We start from the raw sequence: 24,503 nt of genomic DNA, 5'->3' as shown, positions 1-24,503 counted from the left end.
GTAGCCCAGGCTGGACTCAAACTTGTTATGCAGCCAAGAGTGAATTCCTGAGCCCTCTGCCTCCACCTCCCAGTTCTAGAGTTGAATGCGTGAGCTACCACTCCCATCTAAAAATATGAGTATTTTTTTTCTTGCAGCATTGAGGATCAATCTTAGGACCTCCCACGTGTAAGGCAAACACTGCCAACTGAGCTGTATCCACAGCCCTGCATTGCTGTTTCTTGCACTGACATTACTTCACCAATGCACTGAGAGGTCAAGTGAGTTCTCTGAGAACACACAGCATATAAACAATATGGGGGGGTGAGGTTAAAGGAGGGGGCAGATGGGGCTGGAGGGATGGCTCAGTGGTTAAGAGCACTGACTGCTCTTCCAGAGGACCCAGGTTCAACTCCCAGCACCCACTGGGATGTGGATGTGGATGGCAGCTCACAACTGTCTGTAACTCCAGTTGCAGGGGACCTGACATAGGAAAACACCAATGTATGTAAAATGAAAATAAATAAATTTTTTTAAAAAGGAGGGGGCAGACAAGTGATATAGGGACCACACTGGAGAGATGGCTCAGCTGATAAAATGCCTGACATGCAACCACAAGGACCTGAGTTTGTATGCCCAGCACCCATAAAAAAAGTCCAGCACCCATAAAAAAAGGCATGGCACCCCAGTTTCTAACCACAGTACTGGAGGTAGAGAAGAGCAGGTCCTTGGCGTGGAGCAAGCAAATCCCGAGGGTTTATTGGCTGCCATCCTAACTAATCCAAGGAGCTCCAGGTGGAGGGAGAGACCCTGTCCCAAAGTGAACATGGAAGACACCTATGTCAACTTCCGGCCTCAACACACACTTACAAATACCGATATAGGTATCCAAACACACACATGTAGACATACACACACGTGAACACACACTGTACACACATGTACATGTGTACATACATAAATGACACAGACTCAGAACAGTCTGAGTCTAACAGGAAATCCAAGTTTGGGAAAATACATTTCATACCACCACAGAAACAGCCTCTGCGGTGTATATGGCAGCCTGTGGGTAGCCCCGTCAGGAGGACTGAGGAGGGCCACTGCTTGGGACCAGTAATCAGGTAGGAGTTGGGAGAAAGGATAATGGCAGGCTCCATTATCCAGCAGACGAGTGGGCAGGGCCCATGAGAAGAGCCGGGACCAGGAGGACAGGGGGACCAAGAGGACAGGACTCTGCAGAGGCAGAATCAGGGAGAGACAGTGTGGCAGCTGATGACAAACCAGTCAGGCTTATCCAAAGAGGCCTCTGAGGGTAACTGTGAGCTGACTCAGGTCAGTTATCAGGCCAGCTCACCTCAGTTCAGCCTGCACCACCTGCCATCCCCCTTGACTGGGTCATGACCCTCTTATACCAACTATTCCCGACTCTCTCTGCTCCTTCCCAGACCAGGAGCCAGTAGGGCTCACAAACCTAAGGCTCTCTCTGCCCTCGGGATAAAGGCGCGGCTCCTCTTTCAAGTACCTGAGTATTCTAATACCTGAACACCCACACACACACATACTGCGCTGATGCTTCAGCTCCCTCCTTCCCCAAACCATCTCTTCCTTTGGAAATCCCCAGGATGGGCGGGCGCTCCCCGCTTATCCACGCTAGATTTCTCATAAGCTCCACACCGACCCTAGACTCCTTATGTGTAAGAGAGGTTCATGCAGAAGCCGGAGCCTCAGAGGCTCCTGAGGATGAAGGAACACATCCAACACAGTCCTTCTTTGTTAGGAAGGTGAATGTCACATGATCTTTCCCTCCCTTCTCACCGCAGGTGTCCTGAAGGGACCTTCAGCTGAGTTCGCCTCTGAGACCAGAGACTAACATGAAAACCCTCTTCCCATGAACACAGCTCCACAGCGTGCCTGTGGATGTATTTGCTGTGGGCTGGGGACACCAGGTCTCCAGAGACCATGCTTCATTGGACTCTGCCATCTCACTGAGAACTGACTGAGGACCTATAGAGTGGTCTGTTAGCCACAGCCAGATGGTTAGGGATTTAGTGCAGTGGTAGAGTGCCTGCCTAGCATGCACAAGGCCCTGGGTTCAACCCCCAGCACTACCCAAAAAAAAAAAGAAAAAAAGAAAAAGAAAAAGAAGGTTTTATTTAGACACAGGTGGACAGGTACCAGGCTGATCACTTCTCACGTAGGTCACAGGGTCTGACACCAAATCCTGACCTGCGAGAGCCAAAAGTGTCTAGGAGAAACACTGTCACTGGAGAAACAGAGGCTGTAAGATCTGAGACTTGTCCACCGGGCCAGCACGACCTGGACTCCGAGGACTGTGGCGATGTCCTGAGGATCAGGTGACTTGCTTTGTTAAGGATGAGCCCCAGGAGACCTTAAGCTCCCCATGGGCTCTGGCACAGCACCTACCTCATGCCCTGACATGCCGCAGCCCATCAGCTGGTAGCAATGAATGGAATCCAAGGCAGAGGTTCTCAGCCATGCTTCCCTTCCCAGCCCCTGCTGTGGCTGTGTCCCACTGACACCAAGTACGCCCCCACTCTGCACTCTCTCCCACAATATGCCCTTTGGCAGAACACCCTTCCTTGACTCCCAGGCTCAAAATCTCAGTTAGTCTTCCTTGCCCTGCTCCCCACCACTAAGGCTCTCTGGTTCTCCATTTGCATATAATTATAATAATCAGCGCATGAGCTAATGCATCCCACAGTTGCCCAGAGCCCACACTGAAGCACTTCTTCAGTACGTCATCAATATTTGTCACATGACTTCATTTAACCCCATCAAGACAAACTGTTAAACCAACTCTCTGGATGAGGGATCCAAGGTTCAGAGTCTGGGTGACCTGCCCAGCATTACACAAGAGAGCGAAACCAGGCATGATGTCACAAACCCACTGCCACCCCAAATGGTAATGGAGAAATCTAAGATATGATGGGCTCTATTGCTAATAGTCAAGGCTTCAAGAGGGTTGCACTGACCAAATCCCGCCCTGCCACATTCCCTTGTGAGCAGGCCACTGGGGCTCTGGGAAGGCTGACCTTTGAACAGGTGGGGAACAGGTCAGGAAATTAGGGAGCAGATCTCCAGGCTCTCTCCACCCTGGTTCCCTAGAACTCAGCCTGGCCTCTGCCCTCTCTCCCTGATCCGTCAAACAGTCCTGTAACCCCAGAGGGAAAGGTCACCTAGTTTCAGATGCCAAGAAGGCCACCTGCAAAGGAAAGCGTTCTAAAGGCCCGGGAGGGCTGGGTCTCCTTATCCCAAGACAGACTGGGAGTAGTCAGCTGGGACTTTTGCACAGAGCTGCCTCGCACACCTCTCAGTTAGCAAATATTTAACTAGAACTCAGCCACAACAGGTCTGGTGAAGGGTAAATGCTGAGACAGGAGGGCCTGAGGGGTGGAGACCTGGGGAAACGTCTGGGGGTGGGGGGAGCACCCGAAACCTCCCTTCACATCCTCCACTTGAAAATCAGTTCCCATCTGGACACAAACAGGAGAAACAAAGACCTTCTCATCCCTTCCCAGCTCCACCCACCTGCCTGGCATCAGTTCTGTGCACGCAGCCTCCGACTGGCAGCCCATTCTTGAAGACCAGGACACTGACATCCCTGCGCTTGGGGAGCACACAGAGAAAGGGGGCCCAGGACTCCAGCAACATCCCCAACCCAGAGCGGGACAAACCTGTCTAGACCTACTGCAGGCCTGCCACGGGACTGGCATCATGCCCATCCCGTTGACTCCAACAACCTCTCTCTATGTACCTCCAGGGATAGGCTCTAAGACTCTAATGAAGGAGATGGACTGTCAATGCAAAACCGCAATAGAGCTGGAGAGATAGCTCAATGGTTAAGAGCACTTGCTGGTTTTGCAGGAGACCTGGGTTTTATTTCCAGCAACTTCATGGTGGCTCACAACTGGCTGTAACTCTACTTCCAGAAGATCGATCACCCTCTTCTGGCCTCTAAGGCATCAGGCATGCATGTGGTATATATATATATTCAAACATTCATGCACATAAAATAAATATAAATCAAATTGTAGCCAAAACAAACAACAAAAAACCCTACACTGGTGGTTGGCTTAGCAGGTAAAGACACCTAGAGCCAAGCCTCATGACTTCAGTTCAATCCCGGGACCCCCACAGGGTAAAAATAATAGTTCCCACAGTTAGCCTCTGACACACACACAATTTGTAGAATCAACCACATGACTAGGAACCCAGGGAGGGCAAGTGAAACAGTCTGCAGTGTCCAGGGGAAACCTGGCCCCTGGCAAGGGGAATCAGCCGACGATGCAGGAAACGCAAGCCGGTCTTCAGACGCACAGGAAGCAGGAATCTGTCTGCTCTGCGCCTTGTGGGCCAAGGGCTCTCCGTGAAACAGCAAGGTGCACATGCAGCAAGCTTAGGAGACAATTTTCAAACAGGCCCAACCCTTACTGGCTCTAGCACATGCTTCCTTCTTTCTGAACCTCATCCCTGCTGTACATCTCTGTACATCTGAGAGAGCAGCCCCCACCTCATCAGGTGTCAGAAGATTAAATGAAATAAGTAACTCCGCAAAGGCTTTCAAGCCGGAGTTGACATCACCAATGGCGGCAACCGAAGGGTTGAAAGAAATTCACTTATCCACCTGGCACTAATAGTCACATGATGAGTGACAGGAAGGCAGCCTGTCAGTAAACAGCAACTACCCGGTCGTTCTGCAGAGCAGTCAAGAAATGGGAAACTCGCCGGGCGGTGGTGGCGCACGCCTTTAATCCCAGCACTCGGGAGGCAGAGGCAGGCGGATCTCTGTGAGTTCGAGACCAGCCTGGTCTACAAGAGCTAGTTCCAGGACAGGCTCTAAAGCCACAGAGAAACCCTGTCTCGAAAAAAAAAAAAACCAAAAAAAAAAGAAATGGGAAACTCAGGGCTGGAAGAGATGGCTTGGCAGTTTAAGGGCATTGGCTGCTATTCTAGAGGACCTGGGTTCAAATCCCAGCACCCACATGACAGCTCACAGCTGTCTGTAATTCCAGTTCTAGGGGATCCAACATCCTCACACAGAATATATACAGGCAAAACACCAGTATACATTAAATAAATAAATCTTTTAGAAAGAAAGGAAGAAAGGAAGAAGGAAAGAAAGAAGAAACTTACTAGGCACAGTGGCACATGTCCTTAGTCCCAGCACTTGGGAGGCAGAGGCAGATGGATCTCTATGAGTTCAAGGCCAGCCTGGTCGAGTGAGTTCCAGGACAGCCACAGTTACAGAGAGACCTTGTCAAAAGAAAGAAGGAAAGGAATGAAGGGAGGGAGGGAGAGAGAGGGAAGAAGGAAGGAACCATGACATGTTTTGGATCTAATGTTCTAGGCCCTTGACACTCAAAGGTTAATTAATCAGAAAGGGAAAGTGGACCCAAATGACAGCCAGCAGAACTCACCAGACCGCAGCCTGGTCCACAGCACTGTGGATGGGGTGCCACCTCACTCCCCCTGCCCCGCCTCACACTCCACACCTCCCAACACAGCATCAGCCACCAGACATGCTGGGTTATCACCCCAGAGACAGCACCAGCTAGAAATCCAAGATCCTCAAGAGGTGGATTATCTGTCACCAGTTCATGCGTGTTCCAGGCTAACTTCTTGTCTGTTTACCTTCCTGTGTCTCTGCAAGCTCCTTCACATAGGCAGCTGAAAGAAGACGGGAAGGCTCAGGCACAGTCTAGAGGGAGGTACTCGGGTGGCACCATGCCATCGGCAACCAGAGTTGGAAAGTCTCCTGGGAACCAGATTCTGGGCTTGCTGCAGCTGTGGCCTGACCAAGATGAGGCTGGTTTGCAGGGAACCCGCAGACAGCACACAGGACCTCAGTGGTGAGGGCTCTGACTGCATCCGACGCCTAGAACAGGCCAGGTGACCTGCAGAGAGGAGGCTCCCGACCACCAGGGAGAGGCGAGCAGAGGCTGAAGATCCTGTCCCAGACAGGTAAGCAGGAACAGTATGAACACGGACCACAGACCCAGCTCTGCCGCTGACTCAGTATTTCTGAGCCTCAATTTCTTTCCATAAAATGAGCATTGAAAATAGCCTAGCTAGCCAGGAGGTAGTGGTGGACACCTTTATTCCCAGCACTCGGGAGGCAGAGGCAAGAGGATCTCTGTGAGTTTGACGCTAGCCTGGTGTACAAAATCTAGTTCCAGGACAGACTCTAAAGCTGCAGAGAAACCCTGTCTCGAAAAACCAAAAAAAGGATCCCCCCCAAAAAAATTTAGGGACTGGAGAGATGGCTCAGCAGTTCGGAGCACTGGTTGCTCTTGCAGAGGACCTGGGTTCAATTCCCAGCACCCACATGGTGGCTCATAAACATCTGTAACTCCAGTTCTAGGGGATCCAATGTATGTCCTTCTGACTTCCTCAGACATCAAGCACACATGTGTGTTCATACACGCATGCAGGCAAAACACTCACACATAAAGTAAATAGTTATAAAAGTAAAAGAAGTCTGTCAGGCATGGCAGAACATGCCTTTGATTCCAGCACTGGGGAAGCAGAGGCAGATGAATCTCTGTGAGTTCAAGACCAGGTTGGTCTATATATTGATTTATGAAACAGCCAGAGTTCCATAACAGAGACACTCTGTCTCAAAAAAGTAAAATAAATAAATAAATAAATAAATTTTTTAAAAAAGGACTTACCTAAGCTAGATGTGGTGGTGGCAGGACAATTGTAAATACAAGGTCAGCCTGGGCTATATAACAAAACCCTGTCTCAACAACACCCAATAAGATGTGCCAGGAACACCTGACACCCTGTCTGCCTGTAGGAAGAACATAATAATAATAATAATAATAATAATAATAATAATAATAGTGTCATTCTAATAGGAATTAATAAATAGAAGGCACCAGTTACATCAGTCCAGCCCCAGCAGGGAAGGAACCAAGCCCTTGCCATGTATTTGCTGGGTGCCACAGTGCCCACAGTGTCCACAGTGCCACTGTCCTTTTACTAAATCCAGGTCAAGCTTCTTCCCAAGCTGCCAGGAAATGCCAGACCCCTCCCTGCCCACCCACCCACCATGCACACAGGCGCTGCAAATGCTGTTATCTGCAGCTTCCAGATCCCAACGTCCTGACAGCAGACAGTGTGAAGACATGACAGAAATGTTGTTCTCTCCAAGCCAGGGAGAAAGACACGGGAACCAGGTACAAGAAGATGAGCCAAGCCACTCATGGGCTTGCAGCTAAGCTGACAGAAACAACCCCAGGCTGCAATGTCAGGAGAAAAGACATCCTTATCAACAAAAGGCTGTGTATGGTGGCTCACAGTTATAGTGCCAGCTACTCAGGAGGTTGAGGCAGGAGGACCACAAGTTTAAGGCTAGCCTGAACTACATAAGACCCTGTCTCAAAACAAAATGAATAAATAAAACAGACCAAGTGGGGGCTGGTAAGTTAAGGACAGGGCCTGTCAGCACCTTAGGGTGGTACTCAGAATAAGTTTGATTAGGGTTAAGTGGTCCCTTAGGTCTGCCACTGTAGTGGGAAGGGACATTCGTTGTCTCTGTCACAACTGGGAGGGTCTAGCAGGGTGGCCAGCTCCTTCACTGGACACAAAAAAAGCTGACGCCACATCATCCAGCAACAGACAGACTGGGGCTAGAGCCCACAGCCTGGCATCATCTCCCATGCTGCCTGGTGCTGGGGAGACAGTGAACCTGTCCCCACTTGCTTCCAGAGACACCCGTCCTCCAAGGCACATGGAATGCTGAGCCTGTCAGCCGAGCATAGCAGTCTCATGAGGTACCGATGGCAGGGGTGGGGGTGGGGGTGTCACACAAACACCTGGAATGGATAGGGAGTGGACGGCTGGCCTCAAACCACAGTGACCTCCTGCTTCAGCCCCCAGTGCTAGGATCATAGTCATGCACCAGCAGCCCCAGTAAACCTGGCTGTACTATTATTCGTATTATCGTTGTGTGTACATGACGTATGTGTACATGATGTGTATGTGAGGAACGCATGCACCACAGAACAACTCTGAAGACCAGAGGACAACTCTGTAGAAATTGCTTTCTTCTTTCATTATTTGTTTGTTTTTGTTTGAGACAGAATCTCTAAATGTTTCTCTGGCTGTCCTGGAGCTCACTCTGTAGACTAGGCTAGCCTTGAACTCACAGAGATCCACCTGCCTCTGCCTCCCGAGTACTGCGATTAAAGGTGTGTGCCACCACACTTGGCTCCCCTTCCATGTTTATGTGAGATTCGGGGATCAAACTCGGGTCGCCAGGATTGCAGAGCAAGCTCCTTTAACTGCTAAGCCATCTAAAGTGTGTGTTTATTCGTCCTCTGACTGTGTGTGGTCACACTAGAACTCCACAATTCACTATCCCAGAAACCCTAAGACACAGAAAGACAATTGAGTTTTCCCAGAAAGCTTAACTCTGTCTCTTGGACAGCCCCGGTCCAGCCTCTGGGGCTAGATTAACAGGGGACTTGATGGTACCGCCTAAAAGGTAGGGCCCTGCCTGCACAGGGCCAGGTCTGCAGTTTGTTAGACCAACCCCAGGTCATACATCAATGATCCAACTGTCCAGGGCTCCTGCACCTGCAGCACCTGGGAAACGGCAGCAGGCCAGATCTGCAAGCAGTGCCTCCCCAACGCTCTGAACGCCTGGGGTCCACAGACGCTCATCTGGGCAAGCACACCCCTCCACTTGCCCAGCCCCCAGGGACACGTGGTAGCACTTTGCAAAACAACCCTCAAGACTCTCAAGGGTCCTGTACACAGAGTTGCTGCTGTGGCTGTTGCTGTGGCTATGGCTGGGGCCATAACCAGCAAGAACACACAACCTCCTTCAAGGCTTTCCTTTACCAGACTTGGGACCTCATCTCCTCCTCCATCCTTTCTTCAGCTTCTATCTCAGAGGCCCCTCCTCCCAAGAGCCTCAGGGGCTCAGGCAGTCGAGACCAAGGTGTCTATTTTCCAGTGTCCACTGTGTGCCCTGCAGAACACCCCTATGAACTCACAGGACTACAAGGGGTTGCTAACAACCATGTCCACGTCAGACAAACGGTCTCTTTCCAGAATCTTCCTCACTGCTCTCCAGACTCTATCCTGTCCTTGCAACTTCCCTTTGGCTCTTGTCAGACAGAATTGTTCTCCCAAAATAAACCAACAGGGTCACAGTACTCTTTCTAATTTGATACATTCACTGCTTTAAAAAAAAATCAGGAAAAGAGCTGGGTGTGGTGGAGCACACCTTTAATCTGAACACTTGGGAGGCAGAGGCGGGGGTGGGGGTCTCTGAGTTCAAGGACAGCATGGTCTACAGAGTGAGTTCCAGGACAGCCAGGACTACAGAGAAATTCTGTTTGGGGTGGTAGAGGTAAGCGATTACACCGTTCCCTTTTCCTGGCTACATATTATACCATTGGATAACACCTATTGCTACACTGTTTTCACGGCTACATATTATACCATTGGATAACACCTATTGCTACAGTGTTCCACTTTCCTGTTTCAGTGCCCTGCTGTACCATTTGGTTACATGCTAAGCTAGGCTAACTCTCCCTTAAGGTGGCTGCATAAGTTTAACCTAGGCAGTGCTGAATCTCTTTCCTCTAAGCTTGTGGGTGTGTGGACCACCAATCTCTTCAGGACACCACTTCCTGCCTGGCCTTTAGAAGTCCCGCGGCTTCAGCCCCAGCAGCTCACCACTCGGAATCTTTCCTCCTAGGGACACAAGTTCCCAGCTCCGCCAGCACACTGAGAGGCCAGCAGCAGGGCCCTGGGCACCACACCTCTCTAAGACAGGTACAAGGACTGAAGTCGCCAATCAAGTCAAAGTGCTTGCCTCAGGCCTGAACCCACTCAGGGGACCCCAGACCACCTGGAAGTTGTTTCATCTCTGACAGGAGAGCAAATGACAATGATTATCCCATGGGAGAGAAGCAGGCTCTCACAGAAAGGTGTCAACGTCACAGCAGCCAACTGAACAGGTCTCTGCAATGGCAGGACCTAGGCATTTGGGCTTGGCAGCCACCAGCTCAATGCCAAGCGCACAGGGGTCTCTCGGTCTCCACACACTTCTGAACCTATTATATCCCAAGAATAGGGCTGAGAGTCCACCTGGCCCCTACCTGTCACACTAAGAATTCAACCAAGACCAGAGATTGGGGTCAGGAGCCCAGAAGAGGACCAGCCAGCTCAAGAACAAATCCCTGGCCTTACCCTCCGGAACAAGAACAAAGACCTGAACGCCAGTGAGTCACACTACGGGGAATACACACAGAGAGGAAGGAAGCCCTGGGTAGTAGATGCACGCACCTTATGTCCGTGGCCTCAGACCACTCCTTCCCAGAGGACAGAGACAAAGGCCATGGTCTCCAGCATCTGCCTACAGCACCCCAAATCCACACCCACAAGCCCTCATGTAGAGTTCCAAGGTCCTCTGCATCTTTTTGGAACTTATTTATTTATATGTTTTATTTTATCTGCATGAATTTTTTGCCGGTGTGTATGTGCGCACAGCAGGTATCCACCCAGGGAAGTCACATGAGAGCTTTTGTTCCCTTGGATCTGGAATTATGGAGGGTTGTGAGCCACCACATGGGTGCTGGGACTTGAACCCGGGTCCTTTGCAAGAGTAACTTAGTGTGCTTAACCACTGAACCATTTCTCCAGTCCCAAGTGGCATCTTTTTATTCTCACATCATCACAGAGCAGTGACTGCCAGCCAGATTCAAAACCCTCGCAACCATTAGGGATTGGTGACATCCTGTCTTAGGGCAAATGGAACAGTTACTGGACTGGCCCAAGGGCCCTTGGCCAGTAGATGGAAGAGCAGGCCGTCACCACCAAAGCCCCTCTTCTAGTTGGGGTTTCCATTGTTGTGCAATCAAAAGGCAAGTTGGGGAGAAAAGGGTTCATTTGACTTCTTATTTGCTGTTCATCACCAAAGGAAATCAGGACAGGAACTCAAGAAAGGCAGGATCCTGGAGGCAGGAGCTGATGCAGACACCATGGAGGGGTGCTGCTTGCTGGCTTGCTTCCCCTTGCTTGCTCAGCCTACTTCCTCAAAGAACAAAGGACCACCAGTCCAGGGACGGCACCACCCACCATGGGCTGGCCCCTTCCCCATTGATCACTAATTGAGAAAATGCCTTACAGCTGGATCTCAAGGAGGCATTTCCTCAGCTGAGGCTCCTTCCTTCCTCTCTGATGACAATAGCTTGGTAAAGTTGATATAAAACCAGCCAGTATTGCCACTCTCCACCCAGGGAAGCCCAGTGGCTCCGGACCTCAGGTGCTACAAATATCTTAGTAAGGATGGCAGCCAGGGCAGTCCCCCGCAAGCCCCAGTACAGGGGCTACAAAAAGAGACTGAGAGTCCTGTATTGTCCTTCAGTCTCTATAACATGACTCCAAGGTACAGAGGAGCCTGGAAGGGTCTGGAGGTGTCGGGACACCGCACTATGGGGCAAACGAAGCTCAGAGGAGGCAGGTGTCAGCCAAGGTTACACATAACTCTGAGTTCGTCTTTTTGCTGATTGGCCTCTGATACACTGAGTTGGCCTCTTAAAAACTCTCCATGTGACTGGGGGTGGGGGAGGACAGCCCCTAACTGCACAGGAAGTCTGCTGGGCCCCATGTGGGGGTGGAGAGGCCCAAGCCAGCAGGGCAAGACCCCAAGCAGCTAGTCTTGGATTCCACAACAGTCTCCACAGGAAAACAGGAAAGCTGAGCTGTGTGTGCAGCCTGCAACCACCCCGCCTAGAAGGATGAGGGGTCCTGGGTCGCTGAAAAAATAACCCCTTTGCCCAGTGCAGAAGCCCCTGCCTCAGGCCAAGACTAAAGAACTAACTTCTGGGGCCCTAGCCAGAGCCACACCACACACACAAAGGGCCTGCTATGTTCACCTACTGGACTCACACCATCTCCCCTAAAGAAGGGGAAACTGAGGCCCAGAGACACACAGTGACTGTCTTGAGCAAAGCCTGGAGAGCCGCCCTATAGTGGTTCCCAGGGGAGTGGGCCCAACTTCCCACAAGGAGGGGCAATCTGTCCCCCCACCCCTTTTGCTGGCAGCCTTAAATACAGGGTGGGGGTGGGAGGAGAGTGGGGCTTTGGCTATTTTTAACCAAATACAACTTTCTGTCTGTGAGTGGACAAGCCCAGGCCGTCCTCAGACACAGGCCGTCTGTGATGCTGCACAGAGCCTGCCTTGCTCAACGAGGACTTGTTTGTTTACTCAGTTTTCAAATTATACCCTCTGCAGCCTGGCCCAGCCCAGTCACCCTTCCCTGGCTGTGTCTGTGCTGGTCCTTGGCGGGGAAGGCAGGCAGGCATCCTGTCCAGTTCTGTGGCCTCTGGATTGTGGGCTCTTCCTTTCCATTCTGGGGGCCTCGTTTCACTCAGTGGTGAAATAAAGGACAAGATCAGTTAGATCGATTGGTCTGTCCATCCATCCATCTTTCCTTCCTTCCCTTTGTTCTCTCTCCACAGGGTCTCCTTGCTTGTCCCAGGCTGGCCTTGACCTTGTACTCCTCCTAGCCTTCTGACATTTAGATCATTTCAATCGTGCCACCCGAGAGACAGAGGTGTCCAGGCCAGAGGAAGAAAAACTCATCTTCTGCCCAACAGCAACTTCAAGGCCAAGGCAGGGGGCGGGGTGGGGGAAGGCAGGCAATTCTAAGTAAACTTGTGGACTCCAAAACTTAAGCTCCCGTCCTGTCCCCCACTCTCCCCACACCCTTCACATACCACAGAGCTGCCTTAGCTGGGTGGAGGCACAGGCCTTTAATCCCAGCAGAGGCAGGCAGATCTCTGAGTTTAAAGCCAGCCTGGTCTACAAGGTGAGTTCCAGGACAGCCAGGGCTACACAGAGAAACACTGTCTCAAAAAACAAACACAAACAAACAAACAAAGAAACAAAAAAGAATCACAGCTGGGTGTGGTGGCTCATGCTTTTAATCTCTGCACTCAGGAAGCAAAGGCAGGCACATCTCTGTGATTTGAAAGATAGCCTGGTCTACATAGTGAGTTTCAGCTCAGCTTGGCTAAATAGAAAACACACACACACACACACACACACACACACACACACACACACACACACAGAGAGCACCAGTTATGATGACACATAACCTGTAGATTTCAGGATTTGGAGAGCTGAGGTAGGCTGAGACAGGAAACTGCTGCAAATTCAAGGTCAGCCTGGACTACTTACAGAGGGGATTGCTTACAGAGCACGCACACGGAGCACGCACATGGAGCACGCACACAGCCTGGAGTTCAGTGCCCAGAACCACGTGAACCTAGACGTGTGACACACACCTGTGACCCCAGCATGAGGGCGGCCAGAGTGCAGGAATCAGAAGGTTAGGCTGTCATCACCCCATGTCCCTGGCACCTGTCATAGGCCAAGAACTCTACAGAACCTTTAGATATTCCAGAGGCAAGTAATGGTAATGGGGTCACTGTTTCTTTTTCTTTTCTTTTCTTTTCTTTTTCCTTTTTGGTTTTCAAGACAGGGTTTCTCTGTGCAGCCCTGGCTGTCCTGGAACTAGCTCATGTAGATGAGGCTGGCCTCAAACCCACAGAGATCCGCCTGCCTCTGCCTCCCAAGTGCTGGGATTAAAGGCGCGCGCCACCACCGCCCGGCCATTCTTCCCTCCTTACTTTCACCTGCAGCTCAAAGAGGGACCATGATCAAAGCCACACAGCTTTGTCCCTGGCAGAAGCCTACTGTCGCCCCATCACAAACAGGCCCACGGCCTCCTGATGGAGTGTTCAAAGCCAGAGTGCACTTAGGAAAGCATAAACATCCACTGTGTCCATCATGCAACCACAGTGTGCTTGCTGGAACCTTCCTGGCCTGCACAAGAGCTCCACAAAATCAACCCTTATGTGGTGGCTTCAGTCCAGCGTGCGGCTTACCCTGGGTCTGAGGTGGCCTCAGCAGGATCTCTGTGCACTAGACATCCACCATGCCTATTTCGTTCCTTGACTGAAACTACTGCACTCTCAACACTGGCTTAGTGACCACCCGTTAAGAGCGGCAAAGAGAGGAAGCGTCCCAAGTGGGGACAGACAAAAGGAAGGGCCTGCCAAAGTCCCTTGTCACTCAGACTGTGTGGCCTGCTTCCTGTAGAGAGAGAGGGAATGTGGGGTTCACACTTTACAAGCCACAATTTAGTCTTCCTCCTGGATGCTCGGATACCGGACAGAGCACCCAGTTCTGCCCAGACATCCTTTCTCTGCTTTTCTTGTTGTTGTTGTTGTTTGGCTTTATTTATCTATCTATTTATATATTTCAAGACAGAGTTTCTCTTTAGAATTGGAGCCTATCCTGGAACTAGCTCTTCTAGCCCAGGCTGGCCTCGAACTCAGAGATCTGCCTGCCTCTGCCCCTCCCGAGTGCTGGGATTAAAAGCGTGCATCACCACCACCCGGCTTCAGCTTTCTTATTTTGATTTCTGTTTATATCTTATTTATTTTGTGTGTCTGGGGGACACACACACACACCACTACACATGTGTGGTGGTCAGGGGACAGTGTGCAGCATTGGGTTGTAGAGATCAGCTAGGTCATCAGGCTTGGTGGCAGGCTCCTTTACCTGCTGAGCCATTTCACTGGCTCCCAGCCTTGCACTTCCTTGTGAGAGAGGGGACTTCCTGAGTAGTCTTTCCATGAACTCTATATAGCAGCTATTGCTGAGACACCAGGAAACCCTGCCACACGGTTTCACTGACCCAACCCTGCATGGTGACCCAGTACGGCTGGAATCTGTGAAGCCCACTTCTCAGACCTGGATTCATCAGGGAGGAGAGCAAGCCTCCGGACATCAGAAGGGTAAAAGTGGAGGCTGAGGGAGGCCATTCTCCATCCAAGAGCATGCAGGATCTCTCAAAACTGGTGCACATCAGATGCTCCCCCCACTCGTCACTGTCACTGAGGCCTTGGCCACTCCACCCCTACCTGGGTATGCCCTCACCACCCACCCCCATGATCAGCCCACCACAACTGGGTATCGCTTCCACCTGGGAATGAGCCAAGGCTTCCCCAGGTCTCTCAGGACAAGGGCCTCCTCTTCAAGGCCAACACTCACAGCTCCTTCCACCCCACATTCCCCCACCTTCCGCTGTGAGAACACAGCCAGCCAGGAAGCTCCAAGCAAATGACCACTGAGAAAGTTCGATCAGCCTGTCCCCAGCACAGGAAGGGCTTTGTAACTGTCTCGGTTTCCTTTTAAAGTAAGCACTCTGTCACGGGTTTGTGTGTGTGTGTGTGTGTGTTTGGAGGTGGAGGCCCTCGAGAATACCAGGGCATACATGGGGAGGACAACGTCACAGAGTCAGTCTTTCCTTCTACCACAGATTCTGGGGATTGGATGCCGGAGTTGGGTCTGCACAGCGGGCATTTTCCCAGCTGGACCACTTACTGGCTATCATGTAACCCAGGCTGGCATCCAACTGGATACGGAGCCTAGGATGATTCTGAACCCTGACCCTCCTGCTCCAATCTCCTGAGTGCTGGGATTACAGGCATGCACCATTAAACCCAGATGAAATTCCATAACTACCGACTGAGCGGATAAAGGAAAAATAACCAGGATGTCAGGGGCCAGAGTGCATCACCTGGAGAAGGTCTGAGAGGCATGGACCACTTTTTCCACACAGTAACCCACCTGGTAGGGCCTTGAGAGTCCTGGGAAAGGGTTTTCAAAGGCAGAGAATTCCCAAAAGAGGGTACTGATCTTGAGGTCACAAATGGGGAGACCAATCAGAGAGGCACAACCTCTGGCCAAGATCACACAGCAAATAATCAACAGGACCAGGTTCAGATTCATAAATCTAATTCTGAACACACGGTATCTTTATCTTCTGTGTCCCAACTCAAGACAGACACAGAGTGGACACAGCCCCACCCCACAGCTCTGCACACACAAGCTGAATACCTCAGGTGTCCTGAACCAAAGGCTGGTGTTGCTCAGGCTAGGACATGCCTGCTTCCTGGGACACAAGGCTGGCCACATGCGAGGGGGCAGACAAATCAGCCATGTCTCCTGAGGTGTCAAGCAGGCCCAGTAGAATAACAACAAAAAAAAACCATCATTTGGGATGGACAAGCCCAGATATTTTGAAAGCCCTTGCCATGTAAACATGACAGAGTTCGATTCCCCAGAACCCGTGTAAAGGTGGAAGAAGAGAACCACAGAGCCATCCTCTGGTCTCCCATGTGCACCACACACATGTGCACCACACACACACACACACACACACACCACACACATCACACACATCACACACACACACAGACACATCACACACACAGACAGACACACCACACACACACATCACACATACACACACCACACACACACCACACACATCACACACACCACACACACAGACACACAGACATCACATACACACACACACATCACACACACACAGAGACACACCACACACACATCACACACACACACACAGACACACACACACCACACACATCACACACACACAGACATCACATACACACACACATCACACACACACACACACACACAGACACACACACATCACACACACACACAGACACACCACACACACACACCACACACACACACACACACAGACAATTTTTAAAAAATGTAAAAGCTGGGTGGTGGTGGCGCACATCTTTGATCCCAGCGCTCAGGAGGCAGAGGCAAGTGGGTCTCTGAATTTGAATGCAAGCTGATTTAGAGAGTGAGTTTCAGGACAGCCAGGGCGACAACAGGAAACCCTGTCTCAAAAAAACAAAAACCAAACAAACAAAAATAAATTTAAGCTACCAATCAAGCTGAGGGCATAGCTCAGCCAGCGTTTGCGGAGCATGCATTAGGACCTGCGAACAGCATAGCACCACGCACACAGAACAGTGTCATAGAGCTGCAATGCCAGCATGCGGTGGAGGTGAGGGCACCAGGAGTTCAGGGCCAACCTCAGATACGTGAGACCCTGTCTCAAAACAAAATAGCTGTCATTCACTCACTGCCACCCTACACTGCACTGTCCAAAGATTACCATGCTGCTCTGTGATGGCAAAACAACCTCCATCTTTTACAGAGACCCCTGAAGCCCAGGGATACCAATTCATCTAGAGACAGAGCCCCCAAGCCCCCCCCCACACACACACACAAAGCCTTGCTCCGGGTACCCGCTCAGATCCCTGCTTCCCATTCACCGTCCACTGTGGCAGCAGACCCACGGTCCCTTCATCAAAGGTTGGAGTCAGCACATTTTCTCATGGGACCGGGTCCCAAGTGGGCAGGGCACAACACAGGCAGCACTTCCGGTTCTCCCAGTTTCACCAACGAGCCTCCTCGGTGACTCAGGCCCTGAAACTCCACCTAGAGAGAAGCGTGGCTCTGCTCCCCACTCGGGCTTCAGAAAGCCCTTCTTCCCCAGGCAGGGAAGTGGGTGGAGGTGGGGCCGGGGAGGAAAAGGCAGCACAGGAATCTGTAACCGCAGGATGATGCTTCAGCGACAGTGTGTAGTGAGTGAGTCAAGAGCTCTGCCTGGGGAGGGGGTGGGGCAGAGGGGTGGCTGCTCAGAGAGACTGTGAGTCTCAGACTGAGTAATGCCTCCGCCACGGTGGGATATAGCTGGGTTATAGCCGGGCAGCCTACCAGAGCCTCTGGCCCAAGCCGTACACTCCCCCCTCCTCTCCCTCTTGCCAGGCCCCTGTCTGTGTCTCTCTGGGGCCTTTCTCACACTGTCCCCCTGCGAATCATAGCCATGCAGTCACAGTGGGGACTTCGTCACTAAGGCCTTGCTCTCGCTGCTTCCTGCCTTCCATGGAGGTAATTCTGAGAGATAATCCAGGCAGAGGACGGCCTGGCACAGAGTAAGTGCTCAGTTAAAAGAGTTGGGCTGGGCTGTGGCTCAGTTGGTAGAGCTCTTGCCTAACACACATGAGACCCTGGGTTTGATTCCCGCCAAAAATCTTAACACTCAAGAGGTACAAGGTCATCCTCAGCTACCCAGTGAGTTTGAGGACAGCTTGTATTATAAAAGGCTGTGTCTAAGTAAATAAATAAAACTATTTTAGCATTCACAGCCTGAGAATCGCCCCTCCCTTCTCTATCACCCGCCATTCTCAGACAGGAAATAGACCAGTCCCTGTGGGCAGCAGGCCAGGGGAGCAGTTACTGGGGCCACATACCCTGAGGCCACAGACTTCAGTTCACGCTAACAACTCATGGGCAGTCACTTCAAATGCACTAGCATCTAACAGATGCTCAGAGAGGTTCCCTGGGCTCCCAGGAGGGATCCTTCTTGGACGTGTCCAGATGAATAAAAGAGGCGTGGTAGGGGTAGAGTATGCAGGATGAATCTGGCTTCAGCAGGGCGGCCAAGCACAGCCATGGAGGAATCAGGCGTAGGAGATTGCGCTAAGAACCAACAGGGCAGGAACAACCCAAAGGCAACATTGAGAGAAAGGCTAAGAAACGCCTCACCTGGAAAGACGTGCAGACTGTGGAAAAGATGTTTATTACAAATGGTTTAGAAAAAGAGGCAAGACACACAGTGTTGAGTCACAGTCCCAGCAACCTACGACCACGATTGGGCATGTGGGAAACGCTACAAAAGGACGACGTATTCAGGCAGGGGGTGGGTGAGCTGCCCTTCTTGTCTTTCAGCTTCATTCCTTAGGCGGCAGGAGGCAGGGAGGGCGGGCTATGGCCCAGTTTGGGATTAGAAAGGTCTCTTTTGGCAGCCTGTGTGGGAAGGCCTGGAGGGTGAGGTGGGAGGCCCCCAGGAGGCCAGAGCACAGGCTAAAGGGTGGGAGAGGACCAAATAGAAGACTAGAGGAGGCTGGGGGGAGGGGAGAGCAGGAAAGCCAACAAAAGCACATTATGTAAGACTCAACACAAGAGATAGCAGAGTGCCCAGACAGCTTCACCCACAGAGGCTGACCCAGGCCTGGATCAAGCATCCGGCAGCCTGCAAAGTCTCTGGGCAAAGCCCCCATGATAATTAGGCAGCAACGGCAGGGAGCGGGGAGTGGAACATCTACATCCTTCACTCCTGCACCTGTAGCCACTTTTACAAGTGGAGAGGTAGAGGTGTGGGGGTTGCTAAGATCAATCTGCAAACAGATATTATTTGCTTTTCTTGACAAATAAACATGATCCCTTTTTCATAGCCGGTTATCACAAAGGGCGATAACCCAGTAATAAAGTAGGTCTTGCCAGAAGGGTATGAAATGTTTGCCACCTTCTAGAGGCTAAGCATGGATGTATTCATACTCCCCAGAAGTTCTTGATGCCTCTGATACCAGCTCCTAGCACAAGCCATATACTACAAGATGCCAGTAAAAACCCAAGCAGCCATTACCAGGGCCATGGACAAATAACACTGCCCCGGGCACAGAATGGCACTTCGAGTGGAAGGGAAAAAACAGCTATCGGAGTGAACCAATAGGGAAGAGGTAACCAGACAAATAATTTCTTCTGTGGAGCGATGGCCAAGAAAGAAAGATGAAAGATCTGGTTTTTATATGTCCCCTCCTAAAGTGCCCGGGTGCACACTGCTTTGGCAATTTGGCGAAGGTTGCCTAGGGTTGAGAGAACAGGGAGGGTGGGGTGTGGTAGCTACTAATGGGTTCAGGGTTTATTTCAAGCAAGCTGAAATGTTCCCAGATTACATGTGGAGATGGTTGCTCACCTCAGTCAATACAGTAAAAAACATTCTCTGTGGGTAGACGGTACAGGGTGTGGAACTGGGTCTCAGTAAAGTGTGGTTTAAAAAAAAAAAAAAGAATTAGCCAGGAGCAGGGAGACCAGGGCAGGTGGTGGAACACGCAGGAGCACAAGTGCTGGCACAGTCTGCCCTCTGTGGAGCAATTCTTGCACCTTTACTGAGCGGTAACCCACAACGGTGGAACCCCTGAGGATGTCCTGGAGAAGGGGGATTTCCCCCATGGCAGCCAGCGCCAGCTCTCCCCCTACAGCTCAGGTAGCGGTCCCCAGCCCTCACTCGCAGCGTCCTGGTTTCTGCATGAAATCCCTCAAAGGGCTCAGAACGCGTTTGAGAGTCCTGTCATCTATCTTGTGGAAAGGATGGTCTGGCATAGCTAGGTCATTTGTCTATCTTCTGGTTCCTTCTGCACACACTGCTGCCACTGTCCCTGCCACTAATCTCTCAACCCGCACCACACAGTCCACGTCCACCACACAGAACTGCCCCAGCGAAAGAAGCCAGGAATCAAGGCTTCTGAAAAACTGGTTTCTCTTTAGATCCAGGGAACCGGCCAATCTGACTTCAGAGACAGGACAAACCTCACCCACCCCTTTGAACGTCAACATTAGAGGGAATCTAATCACAGAAATCCCAGAACAATCTCACTAATATGATGTTTGCTGAGTGCTTCTGCCCCAAGTACTAGGTTGGGTAGCACCTTATCTGTGCTGAGCCACTAGATCCTCCCAGCAGCACCTAGCTACCATTGTCATTCCCATCTCACTGATAATGTCACTGAGATTCAATCCTCAGTAAATGGAAGGGCAGGTGTGTGCGGTGGCACAGGCCTGTAATCCCAGATTACAGAACTTGAGAAACAAAAGGAGCTTAGATTCAAGTCCTGCCTGGGCTACAAACAGAGTTCAAGGCAGCCTAGGCAACTTAGTAAAACTGTCTCAAAATAACAATAATAAAGGCTTGAGAAATACCTCAGCGGTGGAGGAGGGCTTACAAAGAAAAGAGAGAGGGCTGGAGAGAGGGCTCACTGGTTAAGAGCATTGTTCTTGCAGGATGTGGGCTTGATTCCCAGCACCCCCATGGCAGCTAACCACCATCTCTAACTCCAGCTCCAGCGGCTCTGATGCAGGTCCTTCTCAGAGCAAGACCACATTCAGTGCCCAGACATACATGGGAGTAAAACACTCATACACTAACTGAAAGTCAGTCAGCCAACACTTGTGCAGTCTGAGTCGGGACGTAAAGTTGTTCCAGTCAGGTTTGTAGGGAATTTTAGTCTTGTTAGGCCCTCATAGCTAGAAGGGACTTCATCCACCCAGTGCCACACCCCATTCTGTTCATATCTACGGAAAATAAGCAGCCCCTAGGTGACAATGGTTCCCTAGCTCTCAGGCCCATTCCACACCAAGTGTGCACAAACCACCCTGTTACCGGCATCGCCAGCAGTGGGCAGGAACAAGCCTCTGCTTGCCAGAGGCTTTGAAATCGCAGGATAAAAGGTGCCGGGGCAGCAAAACAGCACCCTGGGTAAGAGCACGCCTGACCTTTGCCAGGACTTGCAGGCTGGCATTCACCTGCTCACCTGCTAGGGGAGGGGACAAGGCTGCCAGCCAAGCCGCAGCACCCTGACAGGCCTGGGAGCTTGAGGGCCCTGTGGGAAGGAGTGTTCCCACAGCTGACACTTCAGCAGGTAGGGAGGGCTCTGGAATGTCAATCATCTGCCATGGAATCCTCCAGTACCTGCTGGGTGGGGCGAGGAGAGTGAATGGGTGGCTAGAGGTGGCAAAAACACGACCCCATTTCCCTCCAACAGATTCTAAGGAAGTTCTTCTCTCTGTTGGGCTGCCTTCTTGCAGTCCCCCACCAGACACTTCAGGAGGGTCCCCCCCCCCCCAGGTGAGCTTGCCATGGAATCTAAGGCATCTAAGGGGGTTATTAATAGCACTTAAGTGTTAGGAGGAGAGGCAAGCAGGCTGAGTGGGCACAACCCTCTTTTCCTCAGCCTGTATCCACAAAACAAACTCAGCCCTCTCCAGAAGAGGCCACTTTACCTTCCCTGGCTCAGGATCCACTCCAGGAATTGGCCAGTAGGGAAGAGGTGGGTTCTCAGCCCACGACTTGGGAAGGTGGGAGATCTGGGTGTGGGGAAAGGAAAAAACCCACTGAAGTAGGGCACACCCCACCCATGCTTACTGAGAGCCCTGAGAGGAGGCCCTGAATGGAGGGACTGTTACAGAACCCCAGGAGGTTGCCACCAACAGGGAAGGGACAGGAAGGCTCCGCCCGGCCCTTCCTGAGCCCAGACCTTGTCCTATAAGGAGGCCTTCCAGGACTTAACCCCCAACTGTTCAGAGGTGAGAAACAATCTGATTTGTTCTAAGTCACCATGTCTGTGCCCAACTTCAGGGCTGGCACAAAGGGAAGCTCAGGCCCAGTCACTGGGCAGTCCTTCTCTGGCCCCTTCTTTGTACCCTGCTAGGGTAGATAAAGGGAGGTGGGGGAGAGCAAGGGGCACCTGTCATTGCTCTCAAAGGGTCCCTGCTTTCAAGAGAATATGGGGTAGGCACTCAACAGGACATCAAGACCATGTAGGGGATGCCACAGTACAGGGAGACAAGACCAGGGGATCTTATCTTCTTCATGTTCTCCAAGAACCCCAACTGGCCGGCACCCCATGTCTCAGTGCCTGTTCATGCCCTGTACTAAGCAACACCAACCCCTTTCAAAGATAACACCGTGGCTCTAGGGCATTAAGAGACCGGTTCAAGATCACACACCTAGGCAAAAAGCTGAAATTACATTCAGGACCGCCTGGCCTGACCTGCCAGTCCAAGCTGAGTTTGGGGACAGCCTGAAACTCTCACCCCGTTTCCCATTCTCCACAGTCAACCCACGATGGTCAACTCCTCCACATACTTAGGGGAAGCAACTCCTTGAGAAGTGTTCACCATGCCCTGACAGGCGGAGCGCAAGGCTAGCTGAAGAACCGCACTGAGAGGCTGGACACTGACCCTGAAGGAGCCAGCTCTGGCCATGACCAGCGGCCCCTTTAGGTTGTAGAGCCAACACTTTGCTGAATTGGAGCCAACTCAAAAGGCCAGGGACCTGGCCCTTCTAGGGCACCCCATCTCTCCTTAGCCCCACTCTCCACGTGAGGTCCCAGGCCTTCCAAGGGCCCATCCCCCTGGAAGCTTCAGCCACGTGTACCGGGACTGAAGCCAGGGAGAGATGGGACAGGTCGGCTGCGCGGGGAAGTCAGGAAGCTCTGACTAAGTGTGGCAGAGTCCGGAGTAGTGAGTGGGTAGGCTTGGAACGTTGCTGGGAAGATGAGGATGTGACCCCGCGGTCACGCGATCTACGGTATAGGTGCAGGGTTCTGGCCTGATGGGGCTCCAAGAGGAGCAAGTTCCAGCAGAGAAATGGGGTCTCAGGCTCCTCAAAAGGGGAAGGGAACACATATTAAGGCCTGGAAGGGCCGCCCAAACAGAGAGAACAAGACCGGAGGAAGGGCAAGGGTCTGGCCGGCTACGCCCCGCCCCGGGCCTTGACTCTCCGGGACCCCCTCCCCGACACCGGGAAGGCGGAGGCGTGGCCCGGAGTGCCCCGCGGAGCCCGAGGCCGGCTTGACGCTGAGCGGTCCTCACCTGCGATGTGCTGGCGTCGCGCGTCATCCAGGTGTGTGGACAGCACGTCTCCCATGGCGAGGAGAAGCCGCGGCCGGATCCGCCCCCGCTACTCAGACGGACGCCGCTAGCGCCATGGAGTCCGCAGGCCCCACTCCCGCCGCCCCTCAGCCCTTCAGCCCCGCAGCCGTCTGGGCTCCGCTCCACTCCCACCCCGCGATCTCCGCCGCGTCTCGCCTGCCCGCCCGCCGCCGTAGCCTCTCCAGCCGGCGCCCAGGCCCGGTTGCCCGCCCCGCCCCGCCCCGCCCCGCCAGGCCAGGCCACGCCTCCCGACAGAGCCACGCCCTCCTCTTCAGTCCAGGGCGGGCGGGGACCTCTAGACAGCGGGGAGACTTAGACAAAGAGAAGATCCCTGGAAGGGAGACCCGGGACCGACGCGCCGGGTGTGCGCCAAATTCAGATAGCAGACAAGAAAAGGCTGGTGGGGGCATCGCAGAAAACTGGGAGCCCTGGGAACTGCAGCCAGAGTGTCTCCCCTCCTTCCTTATGCCGAGGAGGATGTAGGGACTGCTAGGTGACGCCTGGATGGACATGCGGGAATTCAGCATTCCTCCAGTTCCTCTCGTCTTGCCCCCTGCCCCCAATCTCGTCCGCAGCTGCCCGCACTAGGGAAGTCCCTTGGCCTTGATCGGACCTGCCCCAGAAGGTGTGCAGCCTATCTTGCACAATAGATAGGGGCAGGTGAGGAGGGGAAATGGACAAGGATGAGGTGGAGGATGGAGGGACATGGGAAGGGAAGGTTGGGGAGGGGGGCAGTATGGCCTGAGCCCAAAGATATCAGGGCCCCAGAGCCAGGAGGTCATTCCTCAGTCGGGGCCTGTGGGCATTTCATTTGGAAGGCGGCTTGCCGAACCGAGCAAAGCAGAAATGGCTCTTTACCGTTTGCAAAAATGGAGACCTCGGGGGAAAAAAAAAAAGCCGGGCGGTGGTGGCGCGCGCCTTTAATCCCAGCACTCGGGAGGCAGAGGCAGGCGGATCTCTGAGTTCGAGGCTAGCCTGGTCTACAAAAGCTAGTTCCAGGACAGGCTCTAGAAACTAGAGGGAAACCCTGTCTCGAAAAACCAAAAAAAAAAAAAAGTGGAGACCTCGGACT

General features: G+C 52.2%; 1 protein-coding gene across 1 annotated transcript in view; it reads right to left on the bottom strand.

Moving 5' to 3' along the window:
* The window catches only part of Niban2 (niban apoptosis regulator 2), a 51,419-nt gene extending 27,832 nt beyond the window's left edge, over positions 1–23,587 (bottom strand). The window contains exon 1 of the mRNA XM_038336841.1: positions 23,372–23,587. Within this exon, the coding sequence (XP_038192769.1) occupies positions 23,372–23,426 (55 nt within the window). The 5' untranslated portion in view covers positions 23,427–23,587. The remainder of the gene's footprint in view (positions 1–23,371) is intronic.
* Positions 23,588–24,503: the final 916 nt, after the last annotated feature.

This window comes from Arvicola amphibius, chromosome 7, assembly GCF_903992535.2.
Source record: "Arvicola amphibius chromosome 7, mArvAmp1.2, whole genome shotgun sequence".
Classification (NCBI taxonomy): Eukaryota; Metazoa; Chordata; class Mammalia; order Rodentia; family Cricetidae; genus Arvicola; species Arvicola amphibius.
This window is presented reverse-complemented; position numbering and strand designations above follow the sequence as displayed.